At 41.5% G+C, this 25,281-nt stretch overlaps 1 protein-coding gene across 7 annotated transcripts in view; it reads left to right on the top strand.

Annotated features, from left to right (window-relative positions):
• The window catches only part of LOC140483795 (uncharacterized), a 175,727-nt gene that overhangs the window by 105,357 nt on the left and 45,089 nt on the right, over positions 1–25,281 (top strand). For all 7 annotated transcript variants that reach the window (XM_072582394.1, XM_072582403.1, XM_072582422.1 and 4 more), the window contains 5 exons: positions 9,594–9,771; positions 13,990–14,093; positions 14,884–15,045; positions 18,509–18,652; positions 21,613–21,736. In XM_072582394.1, the coding sequence (XP_072438495.1) occupies positions 9,594–9,771; positions 13,990–14,093; positions 14,884–15,045; positions 18,509–18,652; positions 21,613–21,736 (712 nt within the window). The remainder of the gene's footprint in view (positions 1–9,593; positions 9,772–13,989; positions 14,094–14,883; positions 15,046–18,508; positions 18,653–21,612; positions 21,737–25,281) is intronic.

Here is a 25,281-nt window from a genome sequence, read left to right as displayed (position 1 = left end):
CTTTATTGGTCAGTGCATTGAGTATGGGAGTTGGGCTGTACAGGATATTGATTAAGCCACTTTGGAATACTTCATTCAATTCTAGTCTCCCTGCTATAGGAAAGATGTTAAACTCAAAGGATGCAGAAAAGATTTACAAGAATGTTGGCGGAGTTAGAGGATTTGAACTATAGAGAGTGGCTGCAAAGGCTGGGGATATTTTCCTGGAGTGTTGGAGGCTGAGGGGTGAACTTAGAGAGGTTTATAAAATCTTGAGGGGCATGTTAGGGTGAATAGTCAAGGTATTTTTCTGAAGGTGGGGTAGTCCAGAACTACAGGGAATAGGTTTAGATTGATAGAGGAAAGGTTTAAAAGGGGCAACCTTTTCATGCAGAGGATGGCGTGTATATGAAACAAGCTGCTAGAGGAAGTGATGGAGGATGGTACACTTACAGCATGTAAAAGGCATCTGGATCAGTTTTTGAATGGGAAGGGTTTAGAGGGATATGGACCAAGTGCTGGCAAACTCTAGATTAATTTAGGATACCTGGTTGCCATGGACGGGTTGGACTGAAGAGTCTGCTGAAGAACTCTGGGACTCTGAGCTGCGGTCTGCCAGAAAATCAGCCTTTTTCCATCTTTAAAATCCTACTCCATTTCCTTTTCAGTGTGAATTTTGGAACTGATAAATCCTGTGCTAAAATAAGTAATCAATAAAGTTTTTATTATGTTGATAAAATTTCAAGAGAGCTCAAGGTTGGGCTGCATTTTCCAAGCCCCTGACAAATCGAGGGGAAAATAAATCTGATTCTGAAACAAAAATTTGAACAGCAAGGTGAAAATCTCATTCGTGAGCAATGAAAAGCCTATTTATATGTCTTCAACTGCTATGACACAGGGTAGACCCCTCTGCTAATTTAAACCAGCAACACAGGAAAGGTTCATCCCGTGCTGCAACCTGTTAAAATTCAAGAGGCAAAGAACTGTGCCAAAAGTCACTACTGAAATAAAAGTTAACATCTTTACTCTTTAAGTCTAAAAGACAATATTAACTCACAACAATTTACAACTTCTTTCTGTTAAACCTATATTTTACCTCCCCCTCTTCAATACTATTTTGATTTTAAAAATCCCAATTATGATTTTAAAACACTTATTATTTCAAAACCGGGCAGCTTTCGGTCCATCTCTGTATTCCTGTCTTCTTTTCTTTTTCTTGGGGATTCTACTTCCCGGGTCTTTGATAGATGAAGGTACCTTTCAGAGAGCAGATTTTTCTGCAAGCAGCCTTGTTGCTGTTGGCTGCTCTTTGTCGCTGTGGCTAACTGTTCAAATTATTTGATATTTATATCCCAAAACATCAGATCATTGCATTGGTTTGATGTTGTCCAAAATAGTAAGATTCAAGTTTGATTGGACTTTTGTTTCGGGGGAATCATTTAAACTGGTTGGCTGAATTTTGAATTGGTTTTGTATCCTGGCAACACAGTACCAGATATGTGTTTCAACCCAAATATTGCATTTTAAATGTTCAGCACATTTGTGCTGGCCAGACATTTCAGCTCCCTTAAAGGTACAGTACACCCACAACGTCATAACAGCAACACATGTCTTGATCTTACCTCATTTATATGGATGCAATTTCCCACTGTGCTATAAACAAGAGAGAAACATTACAGCCACAGGAAAATCAGAGCAGGTACCTGACAGCTTCAACATATTGTATGCTCCTTTGGACCTCCAGTTTGGCCAGCATTCCCCTGTATCTTAAGTTAAGCTCCATGGCAGTGACCCTGGTTTTGTGAGGGGAGCAACACCAGCATAATGGTTGGCATGGCTAAGTTGTAGGGCCAAGGCTCACTGGGTGGTGAAGACATTAAAGAAAGAGTTGGAACTTGGACTGAAGGGTCTGTTTCCGTGCTGTATGTCTCTATAATTCTATGTGGATACCCAGCGTTGATGATCAACAGGAAATACAGGAGAAAGGAACTTGATGGTTTGTGGTGCGTCATCTAGTGTAAGCTCAGCCTGTTAATATGCCAGGGGCAACCATCCAAATTCAAATCATTAATACACAATGGATATGGAAATGGCTACGACCACACCCAAAGTTGGTGGAGTAATTGCTTTACCTTTCTTGAGCACAAAGGCTCTACTTGAGTGATGTGTAGACTTTCAAGGGGCAATTGCATTAATACTCAATAATCTGATATTCAAACATTACAGATGACAAACATCTGTAATCATAATACCCTGCATGGAAAGTATATGCAATATCCAATAATGTGAGATTCAAATCCTGTTCACAAGCAATCTTGACCATGTCATTGGTCATTACAGATTGATCACAGTCATCTCCATGAAGTAAAACTAATCACGGATGACATAACAGATGTTAGCTGCAGGTGACATTTCGCAAAGACAACCCAAGGTCTTCGCAGCTGAAAAAGCCTCATTTAATTGTAAATACTCACCGACATGTTCTTATGTGCAACACTGCCTTTCTTGGATAATGTAGGGGTTGGGGTCAAGGTTTCCTCAACCCTTAGTGACACATTCACCATCTCCTGTCGTATTTTCTTGACATGGCACTCATTGGAATAAAATCCCCTTAGTCAAAGGTCTATGTAGAGGTCTATGCCCTCCATATCCCAATGTCTGGAAGACTGTAGAAAACTGCAATTTGTGAGTGATGGGACTAATGAGTGCTCCCATTACTAAGAAGCTGTTCTGTTTCTGATAGTTCCCATGTGATTCATTAAGAGCATAACAAATGGATCCAGCCACAGCAGGGGTTATTGTCACTGAGGAATCATAGAGAAAATGAGCAGGAACAGATTCTCAAGCAAGTCAGCAGCTGCTAAACAGCCTCTTCATGAAGAAATAACAGCTGAAGGTCTCTTTACAATGCAGAGGATCTACAGAAGGCCCAGAGATTATTGTCCTTGATACCATTTCCTGCAGTGAGAGAGCTGCAGTGTCAGTGCAGACTGAGGATATCCTTGACACTGTCACAGAATATTGCCAGCTACCAGAGCAGAACCTGCAACATTGAAGAGTGAATGGCCATCCTATCCCAGTTGCGCCAAATTTTAGTGTAATTAACTGTTTCCAAAGTTCAACTGGATGCCTGTGCAGGATCTTTCAATCATCCACAGTCACCCATAAATACACTGAGGCTATTACTGGTACGGTTTGTGCCGGGTCACACTGCCTCATCTTATTTCCCAATGGAGAGGTCGGTGCTGCAGCATCGGCACTAGTATTGCCAATAGAGCTGGCTTGGCAGTACTATTGACTATGCACTTGTCATGTTGAGAGCACATGTCATAACACAGCTGACTTCAACAAAAGAAAAGGGTTCCATTCAATCAATGAACAAATCATTTGTGACCATTGATATCACATCCTAGTGGTATGTGCCAGGTAACCTGGTTAGCTGCCACTACGCCACAAGTTTGATATGATATGGAGGTGCTGGGGTAGGACTGGGGTGGACAAAGCTCCGACAGCCTTGATAGACCATTTCAAGGGCTAAATGACTTACAAAGATGGCAGGAGGAGACAAGAGTTTTCCTTATGTGATGTTCTCACATCAAAAAATGAGATTAAGTTAAAAATCACACAGCACCCGGTTAAAGTCCAACCGGTTCATTTGGAAGCACTAGCTTTTGGAGTGCTGCTTCTTTATCAGCTGGTTGTGGAGTATTGTTGTGGATCACTTAATGAAGGAGCAGTGCTCCAAAAACTGGTGCTTCCAAATAAATCTGTTGGACTATAATCTGGTGTTGTGTGATTTTTAACTTTGTATGCCCCAGTCCAACACCACAAATAATGAGATGTTAAACTGCACTGGGCAATAGTAGTAAAGTAGCAATCCATGAGACAGGGTTCTAAGACCATATTGCCCTTGAGTCAGATAGCCTGTATGGCATGATCCTTGTAGTTGTAGTTACAATGGCAGGCAATCAAACATGATAACAATGCATTTAATAATATGAGCTTGCATTTGCAGTGAAGTGTTGCAAGTGCCGCTTATGTACTCTCAGAAGCTTTTCTTATTTTTCCCTCCCATTATGTGCTGGGGGTGGGGTCAATATTTGACCTGTTATGTGGCTGGGCTTTAAAAGGCACCAGAAATCCCAGGAGATCCAGCAGCAGAGATGCATCTGCCATTAATTAGTGCACAACAGTGTGAGTGGGGTACCGTGAAGGGGTTCTATATACGTAATGCGGCAAGCTGTAGAGAATTGCAGGAGACAACGTGTTCCAGCTCAAAGAGAGAAACCCTCCATGAAACTCCTTAAAATTGACACTTAGCCAATATTTAGTAAAATATATTTGAAACTGATTACAATGATTTTACCTTTTCTGAATAGCATAACACTGATATTTCATTTTGCAGATAATGGATCTTACAAATTAAAAGGTCTACACAAGCATGCTAATAGATTCAGATTGTTTCCTTCCTGCACAATTGTTATTAAGGTTAGTGATAGGCAGATTATTAATTGGAGGGTATATCTAAATTTTCTTTAGGACCTGGCTAAAGATAGACTTTGTTAAGTTTTATAATTTTTATAGTAGAAAGTTCAATCCCATTGTATGCTCCTGGGGATGGTGATGGAAATTTCTCTTTAATCTACTATTAGAAAGAAATTATGCTTGGTAGGTCGTTGGATTTGTGCTGTTATGGACCAGACCAAACCTTCTCAAAATATAGCCTGAGCCCTAACTTTTTTACATTTTAAAGGCAAGTACTGAGCATTCCATTCAGGATATAATTTGATTTGTCAAACTATCAGTCTTGAAACAAAACCACAGTTCATTCATACATTAGAGTTAAAATGCAACAAAAGAAAAAAGAAATTTGAGCAACTTAGCTTTATCGGAAAACTTAACAGAATAATAGATTATTTAACTACTAAATAATAACTGCTCCAATATAGTAACATCCCAAAAACACACCCTTGCCAATGACAAATTCATTAAAATAGATGGCCTTGCATTCTTGCAACAGGAAGAGAAAACAGCCATCTTCAAGATTTCCAGAAATTGCTACTAAGTAAAAATTAAAATCCTGGTTCTGTGGGAGCTTGACTCCACCCGTTCAGGGCACTTCTATTGTTCCAACTTGAGAAAAAACACACCAGGTTTAACAGACAGCTTACTTCTTGGGCTTTAGAGCAGACAGATCATCAACTCTGGCTCAACGTTTCTTCATTTTAAACAAAGGACCAAATAATCCTCTTAAAGCCATAGTATCATCACAGTACTTAGTTTGCCTATTGTTCCAAATCACCCATCACCTGTCTCCTCTGTATTGAAATGTAAAATTCAATCAAGCAGGTGTTGAATTCAAAGCGCATAATTCCTGTTGCTTATGTCTGATCCCTTCACCAGTCTACGTAATGAATTTTTGATCAGTAATTCAATATTAAGAGTTCTTCCTCTTTAACCCCTTTTAAGCAAAGAATGTCATAACATGACAGGATCTAGTCCAGTATCCAGTTCTCTCCCCCATGCATGAATTTATCTAACACAATCTACACCCACATGACTACCCTGACTATACAACACTTTTTAATATTGTATTGGAAGTTCAGACACAGTTATGTCCTTAAGCTCACAATCTTTTATATTTCATGTACATTGTAATGTAATACAGTACTTTTAATTGCTACTGACTGATTTTAGCTAGTTACATTTCAGTCTAAATATCTATAGTGCTTCACTACTGTTTAAGGTTTGTTTTAGGTTTTAATTTTCAACCAAATTTATTAAACAATAAGTTTCAATCTTTGGTAGCATTATCTTATTCTGCTACCTTGTGAAACTTGAGAGGGTTTTACTAAGATTTCTGAAAGTAGTGAAAAGGCCTTTGCTCTCAAGGAGTGAGGTTTACATACAGCATAGGCCAAGAAACCAAAACCAAAATAAAGTCTAAAAGGAAAAGTATTATGAGTGGAATCTTATTGGGGTCTGAGTAATGGGGTCTATGGTGAGATCTGTGATAGAATCTGCTAAGAAGTCCACTGAGGTCAGAAGGTGATTGGGAGCTTCTGGCTCCACCCTCCATGCTTTTGACAAGCGGCATGAAGTGTTTCTCACCAGGCAGTAGTAAGTTGTCAGTTAAGGGAGATGATCGGATGTTAAACACTTTGTTAATGGATCAGCATACTTCATTGGCATTCAGCTTTCTACCTAGCTAAATTTGCCAAACGAGCTTAGCCTGAAGAGAACCTGACTGGGAAATCCGAACAGTTACCTGGTGGATTCAGCATGCTGCTTGATCCAAAAAAACCCTCTGTACTGCATAGGACCAAGTGACATCTCAGGATATATTTCTTTTAATGGAATCCTTACTGTGCTGAAGCAGGCCCTTCAGCCCTTTGGACTCACAAGGACCCTCCGAAGAGCATCCCAACCAGACCCATCCCCCTACCCTGTCCCTGTACCTATGCATTTCCCATAGCTAATACACTTAACCTGCACGTCCCTGGTCACTATAGGGGAATTTAGCATGGCCAATCCCCCTAACATCTTTGGACTGTGGGAGGAAACAGGAGCACCTGGAAGAAACCCACGCAGACATGGAGAGAATGCGCAAATGCCATACAGTTGCCTGCGGGTGGAATCAAACCTGGGCATCAGTGTTAGCTAACAACTGAGCTCCCATGCCAATGTGCATGAACTGTAGACTCCAGCTGCATGCATCACTTGACCAGGACCTTAGCATCTGGAATTTGCCAATGCTACATGATCATCATGACATCACTCTGATACACTGACGGGCCTTTTAGGAAGTACAGACTTGCATTGCAGGGCGCACCAGCAGCTAGTATTGAAAGGCTGTGTGCAGGAACACTTTGCTTGCACACGTAGGCACCCTGTTTATGGATTGGATCAGATTGTATTTCAAGGCTGCTTGCTTGCTCTTTTCTTTGCTCACTTAATGCCTACTGGCATGCCTGCACTGACCTGACCTTGCCCATCCCTGTTTGTATACTGGCATTTCATTCAGATCCAAGGCTGTCAGTCCTGTTCTTTTGATGACCTTTCTTGCACAGACACAGACAGGCTGCTTCGGGATGGGGTGGGGGGAGTGGGGTGGGGGGCGGGGGGGGGAACATCTTATTGCTCCAGCTACATTTCACTTGCAAACATTTCTTCTCACACACACATGCAATACATGCAGAGTGAATGTGTTTCCACATCAAACATTGGTCAAAGATGGATTGCAAATGCCAGTAGGACCATAGGACCTTGGTCAGTTGTAGATCAGTTGGCCCAGCAAGTCTGCTGTGCCCTTCGTAAATCATAGCTGACCTGATAATTCTGTGCATTTCCTGCCTTTTCCCCATAATGTTTGATTTCCTTACTGAATAAAAATCTGTCTATTTGGGTTTGAATATGCTCAATGATTGTATTCCTTCTAATTTATTTGTCTTCTACGCTGACCTCAGAGAGTCTGTGCATGGCAGCCACATCCAGAATCGATTGGCATGGGTGGAGTGTCAGAGCAGCTGGGTAGCTTAGATCAAACGTTGCTTAATCTCGCTGTCTCTGTGGTAAAGAATTTCACCAATTCCCTACCCTCTCCAAGAAGAAATTCCTCCTCACCTTAGTCCTCAGTGGACAACTCCCTATTTTGAGATTGAACCCTATGGTCCCAGATTCTGTTAGTAGGGGAAGAAATCTTTCACAACTACCACGTCAAAGCCCCCTAACAATCTTACATTTTACTCCTTTTCTTTAATCTAAGTATCGTACATGTTTCAATAAGGTTGTCTTTCATTCTAGCCTAACTAATCCTGCTATCTCAGCAATGCAGAAATTAATGACAATAACTTAAGAGATGGTGAATACTTAGCAAAATGCCCCTTCACTTGTGGACGTTCAAAGCTACTTGTGGGTGGGAGCTTCAGTATAATTCAGTGTGCCATGCCATCTTGGCATGCTGCACTCTGCACAATCAGTGCTGACACTAAAGAGATTGCATTGGATTCAGTTTGATTTATTTATTGTCATTTGTATTTTGTTACAACATACAGTGAAAAATGTTGAAGAGTGTTGCCACTCTCTGGTCCCATCATAAAGCACAGAAAAATAAACCAAAACATAAGAATATAAAAACTTAAAGGAATAAAGAAGAAGTGTTTTAGCTTTACGGTCCTTCTCATTAAGTGCTCCACCATGGATCTGGTGGCTAGGCATGAGTCGTCTTCGTCATGCAGTCACTGCTGTTGGAATTAAAGTTGCCACTCTTCAGCGCCATCTTGTAATGCCCTCACCACTGTGAGGCCTTACCAACGCAGACACTACCAGTGCTACCGCGTAGTGCACGGGAGGGCCCAAACTCAACTCCTCTCGCCATCATGAGTGCGTTTTGGGCTCACCTTGCCGATACAGCCATTGCTGATGCCGTTGGGTCTTGTACTGGGCCCAAATGCATCATCGTTGCAGCCTCTACGAGTCTGCGCTGGTGTGCTGGATGCTAAGGAACTGGGGGAATGGAAGCAGTCATCCATGGTAAAGGATGAGGACACTGGGACAAAACAAGCCCTCCTTGTACATGATAGAGTTTAGCTGTATTTTAGTTACAAAACAGACAGGACCTGATTGACACCCAGTTTCTATAGATGCGGAAGACTGTCATGGACTATTCGGGTCAAGATGTTGGCATTTGGTTCACATCATGCGTGTGAGCTGCAGCCTGTATTAGTTTTCTTTGTGATTTATTTTCCTGGCTGTCAATAAAAGCTCATGCTTGGTCTTGCCGAAATGCTGCCTTGTATGTGGTGTTCCTCTGTTGGACAATGACAGGCTGTGTATGACCACTGGACATTGGGGAAATAGTAACAGGGACTCAGAGTGAGTGTCCAGACAGGATGTATCTAGGGACAGATACATTGTGCTGAATGGGGTGATACATGTGATGGTATGCCATTCATGTCAACTATGTGTCGTTATCCACATGGCTTTATGACCATTGTGCCATGACATTGCTGGTGAGGTGCAATGCTTGATTGCCAACGTTTGTCTAAGTGCATAGCAGCCTCTCTAAGATGGCACAGAAGGAACGGACACCAATCCTTCAGCATATGTCCTCTGAGTATTGGGTTGTTCTGGGAATGGCTAGTGGTCAGATGGGTCTGGAATTGGATATCATGCGTGCCATAGGGTGGGATAGATAATTACTGAGGTGCATTTGGTAAGCTACAGTGAGAAAATACTCTCTGCATTGTAATGAAAAACACTCCACAAAACTCAACATAACTTGCACTTAGTCGGAAAAGTGTAAAATTCGGCAGTATGAATTCAAAACTTAGCCTTAAAAAGTAGTGCCATTTGCTCCTATTAACTGATGTAATGGATTTGTGTTAGGTTGAGGAAACACTGAATAGAGGAACTTTTTCTTTTGCTTTGAAAATAGAGTTAACTTCTAACCACCCTGGTTTCAGTACATTATCTGGATATTGCTTTTATTGAAAAGAGATGGTCTCTTTTATTGGCTGTGAACCTCTGGTGGTTCATATGTAAAATACCAAAACTATTTCTATGTAAGTAACTTGTTACATTCCTGCTCCTGTCTCCCTGTTTCTATTCTACAGAATGCTCACACGTATGTGAGTGCAGGGTTCCGGGTTCAGTTAAAGGCTTTGGATAAAAAACAGTTGGTCGAATCCATCTCAATGGTGTACACTGGAATCAATGAGACCTTCATTCATGCTGTTGCCACAGAAAAATATCTCCAAGGCAAAGACATCACAGCCAATGCAACTTTGCAAGGTACGTGCATGAGTCAGTTATAATGTGTACAGGAACTGAGGAACCAAAGATGCACCACATTGTATTTGAGTAAGCATGGCTGATCTCCACCTCAAACACACTTGTAAAAGAGTGGGGATCCTTTTTAATTTGTGTGAGAAATCATGTTTTCATAATTTCATAAGCATTACAACAAATAAAGACTTATGCCCAGATTTTTGATGCCAAGACAGGTAGTTCATGACCGGAAAAGTTCCAGATGAATGGAAACCTGCCATTGTAATACCTTTATTTGAAAAGGGAATGAGACCAAACAAAAACAGGTAGCTATAGGCCAGTTAGCTTGTCGTCTGTTACTGGGAAAATATTAATAAAGGATATAAGACTAGAGTATTTAGAAATACATGCAAAATATAATCAAGCAGGATTAGCATTAGTGAAGGGAGATTTGTGCACGACAAGTTTATTAAAATCCTTTGAGGAGGTGACAATCAGATAGATGAAGGGGAAGCAGTAGATGTGATAAGTTTGGATTTTCAGAGGCATTTGGTAAGGTACCAGAAGTTAGGTTACTTGTTGGAGGTTGTATAAAAATAGATAGATGATTTTCTGCCCAATATAAGGCAGAGAGTTGGGATAAAGGGGCATTTTCAGGAAAAGCACAGCAGGTCGGGCAGCACCAAGGTCCCAAAGGAGCCTTCCACATCGATCAAAGCTTCACCTGCACTTCCACACATGTCATTTTACTGTATCTGTTGCTCCCGATGCAGTCTCCTCTACATTGGGGAGACTGGTCACCTACTCACAGAGTGCTTCAGAGAACATTTCTGGGACACCTACACTGTTCAACCCCACCACCCAGTGGCTGAACATTTCAACCATTTCAACTCCCCCCCCCCCCCCCCCCACCCCCTCCCACTCTGCCGAGGACATGCAGGTCCTGGGCCTTCTCCATCGTCACTCCCTTACCACCCGGCACCTGAAGGAAGAACGCCTCATCTGCCGCCTTGGGATCCTTCAACCCCATGGCATCGATGTGGACTTCGCCAGTTTCCTCATTTCCCCTCCCCCACCCCCCCCCCCCAACCTTACCCTAGTTCCAACCTTCCAGCTCAGCACCATCCTCATGACCTGTTCCACCTAATCTTCTTTCCCACCTAACCGCTCCGCCCTCCTCTCCGACCTATCACCTTCACCGCCACCTCCATCCACCTATTGTACTCTTGGCTACCTTCTCCCCAGCACTCCCCCTCCCCCCCCCCCCACCTCCTATTTATCTCTCCACACCCAAGGCTCCCAGCCTCATTCCTGATGAAGGGCTTTTGCCCGAAACGTTGATTTTCCTGCTCCTCGGATGCTGCCTGACTTGCTGTGCTTTTCCAGCACCATTGTAATGTTCATGATTTGAAGATGCCAGTGTTGGACTGGGGTGTACAAAGTTAAAATTCACACAACTCCAGGTTATAGTCCAACAGGTTTAATTGGAAGCACACTAGCTTTCGGAGCAACACTCCATCAGGTGGTAGTGGAGGGCTCAATCCTAACACGCAGAATTTATAGCAAAAATTTACAGTGTGATGTAACTGAAATTATACATTGAAAAATTGATTGTCTGTTAAGCCTTTCATCTTTAGAATACAGTGATAGTTTCACTTCTTTCATGTGTAAATCACAAAACCTTTTTTTAAAAAGTTGCATTCTCGGGTTAGCTGTTAACAATGGTGATAGCTAGACAATATGTTGAAGGTGTTGGCCCCCTGTGTTCTCTGTCTAGGCCATGATGTGTAGATTGATTCTAATCTAAAAAGTGAGATTACAGAGTTTTACATGAATGCATGCAGTTTTTGAGCAAAGTACAATGTAACCCTGCAAATACAAATTCACCCCACAAAATATATGTGTGCATGTGGGTCTTTGTCCATCTGTGTCTGTCTGGGTTGGGGGTTGAGTGTGAGAAAGTGTATGTGTGTGTGTGTGTAGTGAGTGCAGAGTGTCTTAAGTCTGTAAGGGTGTGCATGTGAGAGTGTGGGAGTGTGTGTGTCTATAAGGGTGTGTGGGTGGCTGTGTGCACGTCTGTGTGTGTGTGTGTGGGTGTGTGGGTGGCTGTGTGCACGTGTGTGTGTGTGTATATAGGAGTGTGTGTGTCTGTGTAGGAGTATCTGTGTGTGTATAGTGCAATGGTGATCACCTGTAATGTGACATGAACCCAAGGTCCCGGTTGAGGCTCTCCCTATGATAACCGAACTTAACTATCAGCCTCTGCTCAGCCACTTTTCTCTGCTGCCTGTCCCACAGTCCACCTTGGAGGATGGTCACCCGAAGGTCCGAGGAATTCATGTAAAACTCCGTTATCTCACTTTTTAGATTAGAATCAATCTAAACATCAGGTCCTAGACAGAGAACACAGGGGGCCAACACCTTCAACGTATTGTCTAGCTATCACCATTGTTAACAGCCAACCCGAGAACGCAACTTTTTTAAAAAAGATTTTGTGATTTATACATGAAAGAAGTGAAACTATCACGGTATTCAAACAGATGAAAGGCTTAACAGACAATCAATTTTTCAATGTATAATTTCAGTTACATCACACTGTAAATTTTTGCTATAAATTCTGTATGTTAGGATTGAGCCCTCCACTACCACCTGATGAGAGAGCGACGCTCCGAAAGCTAGTGTGCTTCCAATTAAACCCATTGTAATGTTGACTGTGATCTCCAGCATTTGCAGTCCTCACTTTGCCATTTTCAGGATGGCAACTTGTAATTATTGAAGTGCACAGGAATCACTGCTGGGGCCACAATTATTTACAACACATATGAAAGTGAATGTACTGTCGGAGTTTACAGATGGCACAAAAACAGGTGAATCTGACACAAGAAATCTACAGAGGGATATCGACAGCTTGAGGGAATGGACAAAATGTGACCAATAGAATATAATGTGAGAAAATATGAAGTTGTGTACCCATCCAAAAGATTGGCGGCACGGTGGCACAGTGGTTAGCACTGCTGCCACACAGTGACAGACCCGGTTCAATTCTCGCCTCAGGCAACTGTCTGTATGGAGTTTGCACATTCTCCCTGTGTCTGCGTAGGTTTCCTCCGGGTGCTCCGGTTTCTTCCCACAATCCAAAAATGTGCAGGCTAGGTGAATTGGCCATGCTAAATTGCCCATAGTGTTAGGAGAAGGGGTAAATGTAGGGGAATGGGTATGGGTGGGTTGCTGTTCGGAGGGTCAGTGTGGACTTGTTGGGTCGAAGGGCCTGTTTCCACACTGTAAGTAATCTAATTTAATCTAATAGAAGAGCCGAATATTATTTAAATGGAGAAAGACTGCAGAAAGCTACAGAACAAAGGGATTTAGGAGTCCTCATGCATGAATCACAAAAAGCTAGCCTCCAAGTTCAGCAGGTGGTAGAGAAGGCGTGTGAAACATCAGTCTTATTTCAAAGAGAATGGAGTACAAAAGTAACAGATTTTGTTAAAATCATGCAAGGTACTAGTCAGACCACAGCTATTTGGAGGTTTGGAACAGTCTCAATGGGCCATATGACTTTTATCTGTACTTTTGGGATTCTATGATCTTAGAATAAGGAGTTGCTCATTTAAGACAGAGATGAGAAGGATTTGATTCTCTCAGTTGGTAGTGAATCTGTGGAATTCTTTGCCACAGAGGGCTAATGAAGGTGAGTCATTAAGTGTATTCGAGGCTGAACTTGACATCACTCTCTAAGCTGCCTTCTCCTGTGGTTAGCACTGCTGCCTCACAGTGCCAGAGACCCGGGTTCAGTTCCCGCCTCAGGCGACTGACTGTGTGGAGTTTGCACATTCTCCCCGTGTCTGCGTGGGTTTCCTCCGGGTGCTCCGGTTTCCTCCCACAGTCCAAAGATGTGCAGGTCAGGTGAATTGGCCATGCTAAATTGCCCGTAGTGTTAGGTAAAGGGTAGATGTAGGGGTATGGGTGGGTTGCGCTTAGGCGGGCGGTGTGGACTTGTTGGGCCGAAGGGCCTGTTTCCACACTGTAAGTAATCTAATCTAATCTCCTCTTCCCCTATTTAGGCTCCGTCCTCTTTTCCTTCTCCTTCTCTCATTTCAGAAGACAAGAAGTTGATTAGTATTGTTTCTCAATTTCTAATTTATACGTTGATGTTGTTTAATAATTGTATAGCATTTGAGATCAAGGTAGAATGCAAATCTTTTTCCATTGGGGATAAATTATTAAGATTGTTGGTTACAGGTGCCCTGACAACACTTGACAAGGAGATAATTCCTGATGAAGATAATCCACTACTTGCAAGTGCTGAGTACAGAAAATCACTGGCACTTGGGCTTTTCTATAAGGTGAGCAACTCTTAAAAGTATTTTAATATGTATTCAGTACAGTTCTGCAATCTAATATTATAGGAGGAGGAGCAACTGAGATGGGAGGGAAAGATTAGTGTTTAATTTTATAAATGCACCACAGAGCACAACACTGGTGGTGCAAACTAGAGAAATTCAGGTTTGTTTCTGGTCTTTGGCAAGTTCAGCAATGGATTTGGTAATGATGAGGCCATAGCAGAAATTAGAGAATGGACGCTTAAGCAACATTTTCAATACTAATTGCTATGTAATAAGACCTGGTAAAACATGTGTTTTATTAGGGGATACATCTCCTCCACTCATCTATCCAGGTTCAGGTTGAATGGTATTCAAGTCTAGCTGTAGGGGTGAAAGGCCAATGTAGTAATCACTACACTGTACCATACCCAATGATTTCTTGATTATGTTCTTATTTATTCCAAATTACTGATCAGTTTTTAGCAGGTTAATTTCAAATGTTATATTGGTGTAATTGGTTTGCATCAGCCACAGGAAATGGGTGCATAGCGAACCGGAAGCTGATCTTTCATTGCACTTAGTTTTTATTTTTCATTGACTTGGAAAATATTGTGAAGAATTTTTATTGGCAAACTAAATAAAAGTGGCAGTGAGATGAGGAAATAGGAGTCTCCAAAGAGAATCTGAACAATTCTGTGGTCTTTTAATCCTACTGGCCTAAACCAAATTATCCCTAAAAATTGAAAAGTTTTCATTGTGAGCTTCTTGTTTTTCTTTACGGACGCATAAATCCACTCTAAACGTTTTTCAGTTTTTCCTCTCTCTGTTGAGCGAAGGTGTTGTCTCACCTTGCAATCGGAGTGCTACATGTTCTTTGGAACGTCCTGTATCCACGGGAGAACAAACGTTCAGCAGCAAACCAGAGGAATATCCTTTGACAAAGCCTATGCCAAAATTAAGTGCCTACAAGCAGGTAGGATTTCAATTTGTCTTCAGTTTGATTTATGCATGTTGTACATTGGCATGTAGATCTATTCTCCAGTAAAAATAGATTGATTTGTACACTGGAGTAAACCCAAGTGGTCTGAATAAAATATCCTGATCTTGCTTTTGGTGATTTTCAAACTCCCAAGAGATTGCAATGCCATTCCATTATCTACTTAAAAAAAAGTGACAGTTTCTGTCCACTACATGTGTAGAGGCACCAAAATCCCATCATGTTACCTAATCGCACTGCTGCTGTTCTTGAAGCAAGTGATAAATTCTTGCAAAGTGCCAATGGTACCGATTGGTTTTTGAGACAAAATACATCTGATTGTGTCACAACAGTGATCAGGGTAAGACAAATACTTTATTACCACACAGTGGTTTTGGATGAGACAATGCAGAATTGAATTATTATGCAGCTTCTGGGGCTTTACAGCAGGCAGAACAAAAAGTCACCCTTTGAACTTTGTTTTGTTAAAAATAGAGATACTGGAGAGTATATCAGGAATGGACATGTTGCTAAATTGTAAAGACCTTCCAAGGTAGCTAATTTGGAATTTCTTTTTTTTAAAGCTAGCACATCATTCGGGCAAGATTATTTTGCCAAGCTTCTATAGTTTAAGGTGGAGAATTCTTTTTAAAAAGCTTGGAACATGTTCAGAAGCAGATCCAAACATTGGTACCTTTTTTTGGATTAGGTGCACAAATATAGATCCATCATGTAGACAATAGGTGCAGGAGTAGGCCATTCTGCCCTTCGAGCCAGCACGACCATTCATTCTGATCATGGCTGATCATCCTCAAACAGTATCCTGTTCCTGCCTTATCCCCATAACCCTTGATTCCACTCTCCTTGAGAGCTCTATCCAACTCTTTCTTGAAAGTATCCAGAGACTTGTCCTCCGCAGCCTTCTGGGGCAGAGCATTCCATACACCCACCACTCTCTGGGTGAAGAAGTTTCTCCTCAACTCTGTTCTAAATGGCCTACCCTTTATTTTTAAACAGTGTCCTCTGGTTCGGGACTCACCCATCAACAGAAACATGCTTCCTGCCTCCAGAGTGTCCAATAATCTTATATGTATCGATCAGATCCCCTCTCAGCCTTCTAAACTCAAGGGTATACAAGCCCAGACACAATCAGACAACTTATTTACTGCAAACTGCAAACAAGGAAGACTGCCAATGCTGTGAGCCTGAAACCAAACAAAAAATGCTGCACTGACACAAAAGGTTAGCTAGCTCCTCTGAAGTGGGATTGTTTTGTGTTGCTTTGGTCGTGTTCCCTTTTTTGAGGAGTTTTTAAAAACTTTATAAGACTAAGATTCATGTGCGAGTAAAGAGGTTTTGTTTTTCAAAATTGTTCTCGGGGTGTGAGTGAAACTGAGAAGGCTGGGTTTATTGCCCACTCTGAGTTGCCCTGTGAGATGCGGGTAAACCTGCTCCTTGAGCTAATACAGTGCCTGAGCCAACGGTGCATCCGCAGCAATGCTAAGTGGGGAATTGGAACTAAGGGCTTTGAAGGAATGATGGTATAAATCCTGGAAGGAAGCTTGTATCAGACACAATCATAAATATTTTCTTTAAAAAACATTTCAGTAACTGAGGCCTGTCCAACTTTTGATCTAATTTATTTCTCAGTCACCCCAACATCTGCCTAAATATGGTAAACTAACAAAAAATGCTTCATTGATGCAGCAGGGCAGCTAGCACCTCTGAAATGAGATCGTTTTGTGTTGCTTTGGTCGTGTTCCCTTTTTTGAGGAATTTTAAAAAACTTTACCAAATATATCAGACTAAGATTCATGTGTGGTTATATTTAGGTATATTAGAGTATAAACCTAAAGTAGGATGTGTTAGATAAATTTCCTCTCACTATTTTAGAAAAATGTTTTACTCCACAACTTTTCTGCAATAATTTCTATCTTTATCCTACCTTAGGCATTAGAATATATGGTATACCCCAACTTGCCAGTGAAAGCATAGCACATCAATTACCATAAAACACGAAAATTAACCATCATTGGCAAGAACATCAATAATATCTGGAGGAAGCAGATTCTTGTATACAATAGCTCTTACCCCTTTTAGCTATTGGAGGACTCTAACTCCTGCAGCATCACTGTGTGCTGGGCACCATCTCATAAGCAAGCCCTTAGAAATGTTTTCTTGCTTTTTTTATATTCATCCTTGGGCTTTGCTGACCCAGTGTCTATTGTCCATCCCTAGTTTCCCTTGAGCAGGTGGTGACACACTGCCTTTTACAATGTATATACAGCACAATGATGTCAAGAATGGCATTCCAGGATCTTCACCCAGCAACACTCAAGGAATAGTGATATATTACTTGCACAGTATAATGAATGGCTTGGAGGGGGACCTACAGATGGTGTGTTCCATGTATCTGCTGCCCTTGTGTTTCTAAATTTTGGGCGGCACGGTGGCACAGTGGTTAGCACTGCTGCCTCACAGCGCCAGTGACCCGGGTTCAATTCCCGCCTCAGGCGACTGACTGTGTGGAGTTTGCACGTTCTCCCCGTGTCTGCGTGGGTTTCCTCCGGGTGCTCCGGTTTCCTCCCACACTCCAAAGATGTGCAGGTCAGGTGAATTGGCCATGCTAAATTGCCCATAGTGTTAGGTAAGGGGTGGATGTAGAGGTAGGGGTATGGGTGGGTTACGCTTCGGCGGGGCGGTGTGGACTTGTTGGGCCGAAGGGCCTGTTTCCACACTGTAAGTAATCTAATCTAATCTAATCTAATCTAATCTAAATAGTAGTAGTTATGGGTGTTAAAAGTGCTGTTGAAGGAGCCTTGGCAAATTTCTGCAGTGCACCTTATAAATGATACACTCTGCTGCTTGTGTATATCAGTGATGGGAGAAGTGGATGTTTGTGGATGTAATGACAATCACGTTGCACTGTCCTTGATGGTGTCAAGCTTCTTGAGTGTAATTGGAGCTGCAGTCGTCTAGCCAAGTGGGGAGTATTCCATCACACTCCTGGGGGAAGAGGCTTTGGGGAATCAGGAGGTGAGTTACTCGCCTTGGTATTCCTAGCCTTTGACTTGCTCTTGTAACCACTCTGTTTATGTGGTGAATTCATTTGAGTTGCTGGTCAATGATAAGTCCAAGGATGTTGATAATGGATGATTCAGCAATAGTAATTCTGTTGAATGTCAAAGGCTGGTACTTAGATTCTCTCTTGTTGCAGATGGTCATTATCTAGCTGTTATGTGGTGAATATGTTACTTGCCACTTGCCAGCTCAAGCTTGGATATTATTCAGGTTTTGCTGCATTTAGACATATGCTAATTCAGGATTGCTTAAAAAGGATGGTAAATAAGGCAGATCTGGGATTTCTTTTGTGTTCTTTGCTAGATCTGTCTGGTGAATTGTCATAGTCCTTTGAAAGCTGGAGTAATTTTAATCATCTATTTCCTTTGCTTGTGTCTAGACATCTGGTGAAGCTGAGTTTATTAACGACCTGCTGCCTCTTCCAAATGAGTTATTTGCAATGTTCGTGCTGAGCACAGAGGGAAGTGCAACTATCAGCAACATTGACAGTACGGCAGCTATGAGTGTGCCTGGTGCTGCTGCAGTAAGTAATTAAATCTATCCACAAAGCACATTGTATTAAAACGAGTTAAACAGTCATCTTAAATATAACATGTTAACTTTATAAAGCAAAAATAAGGAACACTGCAAATGCTGTGAGCCCGAAATCAAACAAAAAATGCTGCATTGACACAGAAGGTTAGCTAGCTCCTCTGAAGTGAGATTGTTTTGTGTTGCTTTGGTCATGTTCCTTTTTCTGAGGAGTTTTTAAAAACTTTACCCAATCTATAAGACTAAGATTCATGTGCAAGTGAAGAGGTTTTTTTTTCAAAATTGTTCTCGGGGTGTGAGTGAAACTGAGAAGGCTGGGTTTATTGCCCACTCCGAGTTGCCCTGTGAGATGCGGGTAAACCTGCTCCTTGAGCTAATACAGTGCCTGAGCCAATGGTGCATCCGCAGCAATGCTAAGTGGGGAATTGGAACTAAGGGCTTTGAAGGAATGATGGTATAAATCCTGGAAGGAAGCTTGTGGCTGCCCTTGCCCCTCTTGGAGGTTCAAGTTGCACTGGGAGGGACTGTCAAATTGTGAAGAGTTGTAGTGCATCCTGTGACTTGCATATATTGCAGCTGTGTTTTTCTGGTGGCCCACTGATGAGGCTGACAGTCTGTTATGCAACAGTGTCCTGAATATTGTTCACCTTCAGGTGTTAGTAATTCCAGATGAATGCTGAGTATTGTGTTGGACTTTCATGTTCAGCCTTGGAGATGGTTAAGAGACTTTCTGACATTAGGAAGTGAGCCACACTTTACAGAGAACTGTGTTCTAATGCACTCTGGCTCATCCTTTTCAGTTTCTGATCATCAGTGATCTCCCACTGTTGATGGTGGACCCATTTGCATTGGCATTGCCATGGACGATCAGGGAGAGATGTACATTTTCTTGTCAGAGGTTGTCATCACTTCAGGCTTTTGAGAGGCAGATGTTAACTGACAAGGTTGGAATGGCCTGCTGTATAGTTGAGAATTTTGTAGTTGGAGCTGGGCATTGTAGAAGCACCAACCCCATTCTTGACCTTAAATTTGAAAGAATTTAATTGTTAAAGTAGATGAAGATGATTGGACCAAAGATGTCTCTCTGAGAAACCTGTACGATGATGACCTGGGGCTTAAATGAAAGGTCTTCAATATCCTTTTGCATTTTCTTTCCTGATATTCATCACAGCAGAGGTTGCTCCTCTGGTGCCTGTTAACTTCAGTTTTCTGTACCCCAGTACACAAACTAGTTTGTCAACCATCCCAGTTTGAAGAGCTGTCAAGTGGAAATTTAGGCAACTGTAGAACTTCTTGGTAGAGTGTTTGGTCAGGTACTGTACCTTGCTTCTGGCATTCAGTTCTTCTATCCATATCTGGATCAAAGTTATGATGAAGTCCAAAACAGTGTGGTTCTGTGAGAGTCTGAAATGAACATTGGTGAGTGAGTATTGATGTCACTATTGCAATTTGCTCTATCACTTTATTGTTTCCATGGAGAATGATGGGGTGGTTATCAAAGCATTGTTATATTCTTTGCCTTTCTTCATTACAGTTCACATTAATAATTTGTATGAAACAACCCAAGCAGTTACATAATATCAACTAAAAACTGAAAGATGCTGTAAGTCAAAACAAAAACAGAAATTACTATAAAAGCTCAGCAGTTCTAGCAGCATCTGTGGAGCGAAATCAGAGTTACCATTTTGGTTGAGTGACCCTTCCTCATAATCCTCTGAGGAAGGGTCACTTGACCTGAAATGTTAACTCTGATTTCTCTCCACAGATGCTGTCAGACCTGCTGAACTTTCTCCAACAATTTCTGTATTTGTTTTTAATTTCTAGAATCTGCAGTTCTCTTGTTTTTTTTTGTTTCGGATATTCCAAGTTTTGTCAAAAATGTACCTCTTCACTGAATAGTGTGTGGAGATGTACTCTTGAATTTGGATGGAGATTATATGGGACAATATATTCAATATAATCAATTACAACATTGACAGCTGTACCAAAATAATGTAGCATCTTGTTTCTAATAGAGAAGCCAAATTTTACTTGATGTCACAGGGAACTATTTAAGATATTCACTGACACTTAAAGCATTTAGCTTAAATTCTAATTAGTAAGTTCCAGAGTTTAACAAAACATTCCTATTCCAGTTAAAGGGAAAATTCATCTCTACACTACAGCAGCTCTCCTTCTAATGTCAGAGACACTGGAGTAAATCCAATGAATCTAAACATTCCCTCTGTGTTTCCAATGTTAATATCATTAAAAGCTGGACCAGCAGGAAACTTATGAACACATGCTTTGCATAATGGTAAATATGGACTACCAATGTTCAACATTCATCATCTTATTGTCATAATCAGGATCTTTCAGAGACTAAACATTACTTTTAAAAATAACAGTGGCTGACCTAAGATGGCTGCTATGATCACCTGACCAAGTTTAGCTAAGGTCATGAAACTATCAGTAAACTAGGATCCATCTGGGCTGTAATTAGCATCATTATAAAACTTAGATCTGTATCTTTAGTTGATTAACAGTTTTTTAGTAGCTACATTTTGGAATAAAGATTGCCTGCAGATCATCTGGTTTGAAAGTAAAAATGACGTCAGATACTGGAATCCATAAATAAACTATGTTTCTGGAGACAGTTTTTGAGCAGTAAGATAGAACTAAAAAGAAATATGATTTGATAGCAACAAGGAACTGAAAGTCTCTCTCTTTCCATCCCCTTCAATGTTGAAGGCAATGCTTAGAATAAGATTTATGTCATAGTAATGGAAGAACGCTGGGCAATTTTCGAGGGAACTTTGTCTTCCAGTGACATGCAAAACCAAGCTTGAGAATCTATGATTGCAATAAAGGGCAAGAAAAATACTCCATTCATGGGCATTACCCTCATCAGCAAAAAAAAATCACCAAAATATTAATCTTTGAATTAATTAATCTCTTCTGTCTCTATTAAAGGTGCTTAAAGCAAGCGATATACCTGGATGTAATACATTTATGCCTCCACCCTATGACGCTGAAGAGATTCTGAGCAGTGGTCCTGTTCTGTATGCTGGGCAGCCAATCGCGCTGTGTATTGCAGGTAATGCAATTTTTTTTTGTTTCTTTCATGGCAAGGGGTATTTGTTGCCCATCACAAATTGATCTTGATTTGAGTGGCTCTCTAGGCCACTTCAGAAGGCAGTTAAGAGCCAATCATATTGTTGTGGATCTGGAGTCACACGTAGGCCAAACCACGTGAGGAGGCAGCTTCCTTTGTAAAGAACATTGATGAGCCAGATGGGATTTTACAACAATACAGGATAGTCACGGTCATCATTATTTTTCTGGAAGTTTATAAAATGAACCTGATTAAGATTGCAGAAATCGAATACTGCCTTAAAATGGGCTTTAGGAAGATAAAGGGTGTGGACGACTACACTTACCTGTTAATGTGACCATGGATCATTTAAGATTAGTGCTGGCAGCGTCTTCATGTGAGACAAGTGTGCAACCAGCCCTGCTTATTGTCTGTGTGTCTGTTTGTGGAGAGGAGGAACAAGGGATGATTGATTCTACTGAAAGACAAAAAACATAGAGAAAAAGAACAGTACTGCACAGGGATGCCTTCCTAAACTAAAAGCCTTTGCCTCGATGTGGTTTGTATTCCTCTACTCCCTGCTGCTTCACAAATCTGTCAACATGACTCTTAAATGTTGTAATTGCATCTGCCTCTACCACCACCTGTGGGAGCACATTCCAGGCACTTATCACCCTCTGTGTAAAAAAAACATGCCTCTCACATCTCTTTTGACTTGGCCCCCTTTTTCCTATGTCCCCTAGTCATAGAATCTTAGAGGTGTACAGCACAGAAACAGACCCTTCAGTCCAACTCCTCCATGCCAACCAGATATCCTAACCTAATCTAGTCCCATTTGCCAGTACTTGGCCCAATTTTCTCTAAAACCCTCCTGTTCATATACCCATCCAGATGCCTTTTAAATGTTGTAATTGTACCAGCCTCCATCACTTCCTCTGGCAGCTTATTCCATACACACACCACCCTCTGTGTGAAAATGTTTTCCCTTAGGTCTCTTTTATACTTTTCCCCTCTCAGCCTCAACATATGCCCTCTAGTTCTGGACTCCACTACCCCAGGGAAAAGACTTTGTCTATTTATCCTATCCATGTCCCTCGTGATTTTATAAACATCCATTAGGTGACCCCTCAGCCTCCAACGCTCCAGGGAAAACAGCCCCAGCCTACTCAACCTCTCCCTATAGCTCAAATCCTCCAACCCTGGCATAATCATTTCTGGACCCTTTCAAGTTTCACAACATCCTTCCAATAGGAAAGAGACCAGGATTGTACACAATGTTCCAAAAGTAGCCTAACCAATATCCTGTACAGCCACAACATGATCTCCCAATTCCTATACTCAATGCTCTGACCAATAAAGGAAAGCATACCAAACGCCACCAGCACTATCCTATCTACCTGCAACTCTTATTTCAAGGAGCTATGAACCTGCACTCCAAGGTCTCTTTGTTCAGCAACACTCCCTCGGACTTTGCCATTAAGTTTATAAGTCCTGCTATGATTTGCTTTCCCAAAATGCAGCACCTCGTTGACATTTCCACCCTGGGAAAAATGACTCAACTATCCATTGTATCCATGCCGCTCATAATTTTGTAAATTTCTATCAAGTTGCCTCTTAACCTATGCTATTCAAGTGAAAACAAACAGCGTTTGTCCAATCTCTCCTCATAGCGTCAAATCAGGCATTTTGGAAAACTTTTTCTGTACCTCTCCAAAGCCTCCACATCCAAAACTGTCCACAATATTCCAATGTGATCGAACTAAAATTCTATACAAGTGCAACATGACTTGCCAATTTTTACACTGTATGCCCCAAATGATGACGGCAAGCATGCCAAATGCCTTCTTGACCATCTTTTCCACTTGTGTTGCCATTTTCAGGGAATTATGGACCTGAACACCGAGATCCCTCTGTATGTTAAAGCTACTAAGGGTTCTGCAATTTACTGTATCCTTCCCTCCTGTGTGAGATCACCCAAAATGCATCATTCTTACTTTTCTGGATAAATTCCATCTGCCATTTCTCCGTCCATGTATCCAGCCTATCAATATCTTGCTGTAACCTCTGGCAATCCTTCTCACTATCTGCAGCTCCCCCAATTCTGTGTCATCTGCAAGCTTATTAATCAAACCACCTACATTTGCCTCCAGATCATTTCTATGTAATACAAACAACGGGGATCCTGCACTGATCCCAGTGGAAACACCACTGGTCACAGATCTCCAGTCAGAAAAGCATTCTTCCAATACCACTCTTCCTTCTGTGACCAAGTCAGTTCATCTTAGTAGCTCACCATGAATACCATGTTACTTCACCTTCTGTATCAGCCTGCCACATGGAACCTCGTCGAAGGCCTTGTTAAAGTCCATATCGATAACATCTACCACATTACTTTCATCCATCATCTTTTTCATTGCCTCAAAAAAATCAATCACGTTTGTGAGATATGTCCTTCTCAGACAAAAGCTGTGCTGCCACTCACTAATCAGTCCATATGTTTCGAAATTTGAGTAAATTTATATACCTCCAGATCTTTTCCAATAGTTTTGCCTTTAACTGAACAAGGCTCACTGGCCTCTCATTTCCCAGATTGTCCCTGTTGCCCTTTTCAAACAAAGAAACAATGCTGGCTATTCTCCAGATCTCCAACAACTCTCCTGTGACAATACAAAGATTTTGTACCAGGCCTCAGCAACTTCTTCACCTGCTTCCTCAGGATTCTGGGATAAATCCCTTCAGGTCCTGGAGACTTGCCGACCTTAATGCTTTTTAAAACACCCAGTACAATCTTCTTTTTTGACATATCCAAGAATATCAACATGTCCTTTTCCTTTGTAAATACCAAAGTAAAGTATTCATTAAGGACCTCACCTACATCCTCCGGCTCCATGTATAAGTTCCCTTCTTTGTCCTCGAGCGGACCTACCTTTTCCCGAGCTACCCTCTTGCTCCTTATATGTGTATAAAAGCTTTGGGATTTCCTTAATCCTGTTTGGCAAAGATATTTCATGGCCCCTTTTAGTTTTCCTAATTCCTTGCTTGATTTCTTTTCTGATATTTTTGCATTCTTCGAGGTCTTTGTCAGTTTCCTAAACTTTATGTATGCCTTTTTCTTTTTGACTAAGAGCTCAATTTCTCATTGTCAAAGGTTCCTGAATCTTGCCATCCTTCTCCTTCATTTTCACAAGAAGATTAGTCCTGAACTCTAATCAACTAGCCTTTAAAAGATTCCCATGTGCCAGATGTGGAATTACCCTCAAACAGCTGCCCCCATTCTACATTCCCTAGTTCCTGTCCAAGGTTGTGGTAGTTAGTCTTCCCTTAGTTTAGTACTTACACCTGAGGACTATTTTATCGTATCCACAAGTAACTTAAAACTTAGAAAATTATGGTTACGGTTCCTAAAATTCACCCCCCGAAACTTCGATCACCTGGCTAGTCTCAATCCCCAATACCAGGTCGAATGGCCCTTTCCCACGTTGGACTATTTACGTAACATTTCAAAAAACTTTTCTGCACACATCTAACAAATTACCCCTCATCCTAGC

This window comes from Chiloscyllium punctatum, chromosome 2 (genome assembly GCF_047496795.1).
Source record: "Chiloscyllium punctatum isolate Juve2018m chromosome 2, sChiPun1.3, whole genome shotgun sequence".
Lineage (NCBI taxonomy): Eukaryota > Metazoa > Chordata > Chondrichthyes > Orectolobiformes > Hemiscylliidae > Chiloscyllium > Chiloscyllium punctatum.
Note: the sequence above shows the minus strand (reverse complement) of the source record. Positions and strands in the feature narration are given on the sequence as shown.